The sequence below is a fragment of the Sinocyclocheilus anshuiensis genome, unplaced genomic scaffold (genome assembly GCF_001515605.1).
Source record: "Sinocyclocheilus anshuiensis isolate Anshui unplaced genomic scaffold, SAMN03320099.WGS_v1.1 scaffold183, whole genome shotgun sequence".
Classification (NCBI taxonomy): Eukaryota; Metazoa; Chordata; class Actinopteri; order Cypriniformes; family Cyprinidae; genus Sinocyclocheilus; species Sinocyclocheilus anshuiensis.
The window spans coordinates 75,405-81,404 of NW_015548309.1; the positions used below are offsets into that span (position 1 = coordinate 75,405).

The 6,000-nt window shown below is 37.6% G+C and overlaps 2 protein-coding genes across 2 annotated transcripts in view; both read left to right on the forward strand.

The window, feature by feature from the left end:
- The window catches only part of LOC107656207 (transmembrane and TPR repeat-containing protein 2-like), a 30,707-nt gene extending 27,140 nt beyond the window's left edge, over positions 1–3,567 (forward strand). Inside the window, exons 8-11 of the mRNA XM_016443973.1 lie at positions 1,789–1,870; positions 2,355–2,469; positions 2,705–2,768; positions 2,980–3,567. Of these exons, the coding sequence (XP_016299459.1) occupies positions 1,789–1,870; positions 2,355–2,469; positions 2,705–2,768; positions 2,980–3,159 (441 nt within the window). The 3' untranslated portion in view covers positions 3,160–3,567. The remainder of the gene's footprint in view (positions 1–1,788; positions 1,871–2,354; positions 2,470–2,704; positions 2,769–2,979) is intronic.
- Positions 3,568–5,251: 1,684 nt separating this feature from the next.
- The window catches only part of LOC107656208 (scavenger receptor cysteine-rich type 1 protein M130-like), a 7,560-nt gene continuing 6,811 nt past the window's right edge, over positions 5,252–6,000 (forward strand). The window contains 2 exon segments of the mRNA XM_016443974.1: positions 5,252–5,309; positions 5,557–5,871. Of these exon segments, the coding sequence (XP_016299460.1) occupies positions 5,252–5,309; positions 5,557–5,871 (373 nt within the window).

Below are 6,000 nucleotides of genomic sequence, written 5' to 3' on the forward strand. Positions count from 1 at the left end.
TCATGTTTAGGTAAAATAGAAGCATTTTTACTAGTGGTCTCAGGCTTTTTTCTGCTGTATTTTAACACACTGTGGCTGCTATTAAATTTTCAGTATGAATGTGAAATCTTGAAGCTAAATGGATTTATGAAAGCTTAATTAAATATTAAATAATTCGGTTATCATTTCAAACTATGAAAAGGGGAGACCAAGTGGAAAGAAGACTCCAAAGATATCTGGTTATTAAAATCTTTTGAGCCACAGATGACCCTTCATGAGACTGTTAGTGCTGAGGTTTCTTTTAATCGCTTTGTCCTTGAGAGGAACATTGACACACAAACGTCTCTCAGACACCAACATCACCGTGATGATACCTTTAAAACCTGTCTTTTCAAATTTCCACATTTATATTCCACCCCTTTCACTACCCTGTCTCTGTCTGCATACGATATAACCGTTGCCGAGTCGCTTATGATATTTTCCTCTCTGACCACTATGATGTAAATGGAGAGAGGTGATGAAGAAAGGTCGAGCAGCTGTGTCTCTCCAGGACGTGATATCTCATATCCTCCCTCTAATCTGATCTGGGTTTGTGTCTGAGCACGGCTGGTCAAGAGTCCAGACTGTTTGCTCACTTTAAGTGACAAGTGAATGAGTGACGTGACATGTGGCCAAGTATGGTGACCCATACTGGGAATTAGTGCTCTGCATTTACCCATCCAAAGTGCACACACACAGCAGTGAACACACACAAACCGTGAACACACACCCAGAGCGCTGTACATTCACTCCCCCCACCTACAATCCCTGCCGGTACGAGACTTGAACCCACAACCTTTGGGTTATGAGTCCGACTCTCTAACCATAAGGCCACGACTTCCCCCTCACTGGGCTGAGGGGGAAGTCAGACAGGCCCCCTCACCGGCCTGTCCGCTAAATACGCACCGCTTAAAACTGGTTATTATCCTTCAAGCCTTGCGCTTAATGTAATTACTCTCTTTCCTTATTGAAAACGGGTTACTGGTGAACTTCTGACCAGCTGTCGAAGAACTGCTGTGAATTAGCTAGGTTACTCTGTCAAACGTTCAGGACAGCGTCAGACAAAATGACTATTTAAGTGCCATATAAAATGACTATATAAGTTATGGCATGTTCTACTTGAACAATTCAGGACATTTACTTTTCTGTTTTACTTTTCTGTCCAGCCTTGTATAGAGTTTAGCAGTCTGTTTTGAACTTGAAGGTTTGTTCTATTGAAAATATGTCCCTGAAAACCTTGAAAGCTAATTGAATGCTTTAGTTGATAGATTAAATCTCGGGCTAAGGCTAAAACAATAGCTTGTTTTGTATTTGCCCTTTTGGATTCAAATCTGAAGCCATTTAGAGGTTTTTTGAAACCTTGACTTTAAGTATTATAGGTCTATGCATTTGATAAACGCTCTTGGATGTAGTTGAATGCTTTTCAGGAACCGTATGAAGGAGAGCATGAAATGCCTCAGCTTGCCAGGGTATATTTTTTATTCTTTTATCTGAAGTGTTTGCCACAGAACCGTTCAGTGAAGCAAGCCTAATATAACCACACTGCTTATGACAAGAACATATGCAAAGGTAACACCAACATGGAAGCAATCAGCACTGAACCGTAAAGGAAGTGTAGAAAATGTTCTAACCATAAAGAAGGTATACTTTCCCACACTTTGATAACGTCTAGCATCATATACAGCACAAATTTAAAGGGTCTGGTTATGACTGTGTTCTTTCATTAATAACGTTGGGTGCAGGTGTGATTATTTCTTAATTTCTCCACAGGGGCAGAAGTCTGAAGCAGAGCATTACTTCCTGAAGGCAATAGAGCTGGATCCTGCGAGAGGAAACTGCTATATGCATTACAGTACAATCTGATTTCCTTTCTGATTGATTTGATTACCTTCTAATTTGTTTAATAAAGTGCTCAATTGCACTTGACATTTTATTTGATAGTGTCTTTAAATATTCCACCATTTATTTATTTTATTTATGAATACATTTAATTTATTTTAAATTTGTATTATTATTATATTGATTTTATGTAAATAATGTATATAAATGTATATATAATTTATAATTCAAGTAAGAATATTATATATTATAAGTTGATGATTATTACAATTACGATTACGATTATTTTTATATAGAGATATACTGATTTTATATACTGAGGTTCACTGTGCCTCATGTCCTCCTTCATCTGCCACTCTCCCTTTCTTTGTCTCTGTGTGTTTTTGGATGCTTGTTCAGCACTGATCTCTGACTGTTTGACCTGTGGGTTTCTGGCCTGCTGTGTTTGAGTTGTTTTCAATCCTGTGAGCTCATCTATGTTTCTTCCTGTCTGTCAGGTCAGTTTCTGTTGGAAGAGTCTCGTCTGGGAGAGGCAGCAGTGATGGCTCAGAAAGCTGCAGAGCTGGACAGTTCTGAGTTTGACGTGGTGTTCAGCGCTGCTCATATGCTCAGGTGTGTGTGTGTGTGTGTGTGTGTGTGTGTGTGTGTGTCTCTCTCAAAGACTCACAGCTACATCTGCAGAGTTTAGTTTCAGGTGGTTTGAAGGTGGACTCCACTTGTTTCATCATCCACATCCATAGCCACTTGACAAATAAATACATAGACATAATGACATTTTATATCGTTAAACACTTGTTGTTGCTAATAATAATAATAATAATAACTTATTGTGTGTGTTTGTCCACAGACAGGCCAGTCTGAATGAGGCTGCTGAAAGGTATTATGGGAAGGCAGCAGATTTAAGACCTGATGTAAGCACATACTTTAGTCATTCTATTAGATGTCATAACGTTACCTAGCAGAATTAATGATTCTTTTTTACATGCATTATTTAATAACAAACATCTCATTTTATGATATTCTTTAAGATTAAAGCACCGTCTTCCATCATATTTGTTGCCTCTACTGTTTTATTTATTTCTAGCCATCCTTATCCTGATTATCTGTTTCTTGATTTCCCAGCATCCAGCAGCTCTGATGAATCTCGGGGCGATCCTCCATCTTAATGGGAAGCTGAAGGAAGCTGAGAGCAACTACCTCCGTGCGCTGCAGCTCAAACCAGACGACTTCATCACTCAGTCCAACCTCCACAAACTCTGGAATGTCATGCAGAAACAGGGTCTACGAGCCTCCGGGACGTGATCCGCTGCTGGAACATGTGCTGATTATTTTCTGCTGATTCAGTGCTTATGGACAGATGTTGGTGGAACTGGTAAAAACTTGAACTAGTCTGGAGGTAGGGAATGAAGAAGGAGCCTCTGTGAAGTGCTGCTTTGGACAGTAAAAACCGCTAAAAGTGTACAAGAATAGTAAAGTGCACAAACACAGAAGAGATGGTTTGTAACATGCTGGATTGTATTCTGAGAGCACTGACCATGTTGTATTTAGGTGATATTTCTTTCCCTACTGAAGTGTCTTTTTTTTCTTTAATGACTTTAAAAAAAGAGTTGAGATTGTCATTATGCTGATATTTAATATGCCTCCTCTTAATTTATTGTTGATCAATGAACAGTTTGTCACTTGTTGTTAATAAAACTTAAATTCTCAGTATCTCCCGTCTCTCAGACCTCAATCTGTTATGAAGCACTATTATGTTGCTTTGTCTAATTTCAGGATTTTTAACCAAAACAATTTACTACAATAAAAATGTCTGTTTGCCCAGAAATAAAGTCATTAAGAATTTTATTATAAGAAAAACAGAATTATTTCTGTTCCAGTAAGCCTTCAACATTGAGACGCTCTCTACTGCTGTAACACGAGAACAAGACACTTGGCTCGTTTCTGGAATAAGTGTTTTGCTGCCATCTATTGGAGGACTAACGCATTGCAGTAAGAAATGCACCTTGCGGCCTGTCATTAAAATAAATAGTTTTTTGCTGCCATCTTGTGGTTGAGTAACACATTGCTACATTCAACGCACAAACCCATGTACTTTAATATTGACACGCTCTCTCCCCCTGTCCTAACACAAACACAAGATCCACAAGACATTTATCAGCTCGTTTCTGGAATGAGGGTTTTGCTTCCATCTATTGGAAGACTAACTCATTGCAGTATGGAATGCACCTTGCAGCCTGTCATTAGAAATATTTTTTCTGCCATCGTTTGGTTGAGTAAGGCATTGCTAAATTCAACGCACAAGCCCATGTGCTGTTATTTTTACAGTAAGACATGGATTTGTGTGATTTTTCTAACAATAAACATAAAAATTGAGTGGGCAATAATAACCATCATCATCATAATTAATACTTAATAATAATGCCAGAATGGGAAAGAAGGTGGTAAATTTCTTAAATGTGTGAGTTTGGGAATTATGTAGTTATTTCTAAATCTCTCTCTCTCTCTCTCTCTCTCTCTCATACCTCCTGAACACATTGCAATGTGATATGTGTGGGGTATAATGTAGTGTTTGTTTTTAGACGTTTTAATAAAGTGTGTTAAAAGTCAAAAGTTTACATAATATATGTTTGTGTACTGTGTATATTTATGTATATATAAATACACACACATACAGTATATATTTTGAAAATATTTAATTTATATATAAATATAATATATATACAACATATTTTTCTTAAATATACACATGCATGTGTGTGTGTGTGTATTTATATATACATAATACATATATACAGTACACACATACTATGCAAACAAACTTTTATTTTGGATGCGATTAATTGCGATTAATCGATTTGACAGCACTTATCCATCCATATCCATATATATATTTGAGAAAATTGAATAAGAAATTGTTATTTGCTGGGTGTCACAATTTAAGGAATGAGGAAAACAGGATGATATGAAGTTTGAAGTGAGCAGTTATCAGTCTCTGTATCTCAGCAGGTGTTGATGCTGTAAATATCCCGGAGTGCTTCCTCTCTCTGAAATCTTTAGCATCTCCTGTATGATGTGTGACTATTTTTGCCTCTGGCAGGAGTGTGTGTGCGTATCCTCACTGAAGAGTCTCTATATGGAAGAGGAGGAGTTTTTTTCAGCTGTGACGTTCATTTGATATATATGGTGAAAATCAGAAATGCCTCCTCTGATTTGTCACTGAAGTTGTTTGATGAGTTCCTCTGTTCTGTCTAATAAGGTAATGATGAACTTGATTGGAAAGTTTTGGCACATACTCTCTCTTTAGGGAGCTGACAGGAGCCAGTTTCTTCAGAGTGTTTGAGGGAGCTGCGAAGAAACTTGTGCTGCATTTTGAGCTGATGAAATACTTGAGCAGATGGAGAAGATGAAGACCTGTCTAATGCTGATGTTTCTGATAAAACTCATCACCTCTGGTAGGTTTATACTTTGAATCAAGGAGTAAAATAATCTCAAATGAAACATTAAGCAATTATATTATGCTGCTGCTGACTGTCACACATTATCTACAGTACATTATTTAACCGTTTATTAATATATTTATTAGATATAATTAGCTGTATTTTCCCCCTTTTTTTCTCCCTCTGTTTTCCCATTCTTTCCCCTCCAATCTTGTTCATTCCTTCTTTCAATTAATCTGTTATTCATCTATTGCATTAACAGACAGTGTAAATGTGAGGTTGGTTGGTGGTCACAGTCGCTGTGCTGGTAGAGTGGAGGTTCTTCATAGAGGTCAGTGGGGAACAGTGTGTGATGACTGGTGGGATTTGGTTGATGCTGCAGTGGTGTGTAGAGAACTGGACTGTGGAGAACCTGTAGATGCTCTGGGTGATGCTCATTTTGGATCAGGAACAGGACCGATCTGGATGAGTTATGTCATGTGTACTGGATCAGAGTCTACGCTGAAAAACTGTGGCTCATCAGGATGGGGTAAAACTCACTGTCTTCATTCTAAAGTTTCTGGAGTCATCTGCTCAGGTGAGCTGTTCCAAATTACTACATCACTCTCTAATATTTTTCTCTGATATTAGAGTCTAATAAACTCTAATATTTTTTAGGTTGTACATGTATACCAAAAAAAAAAAAAAAAACCAATCTTTATAAGAT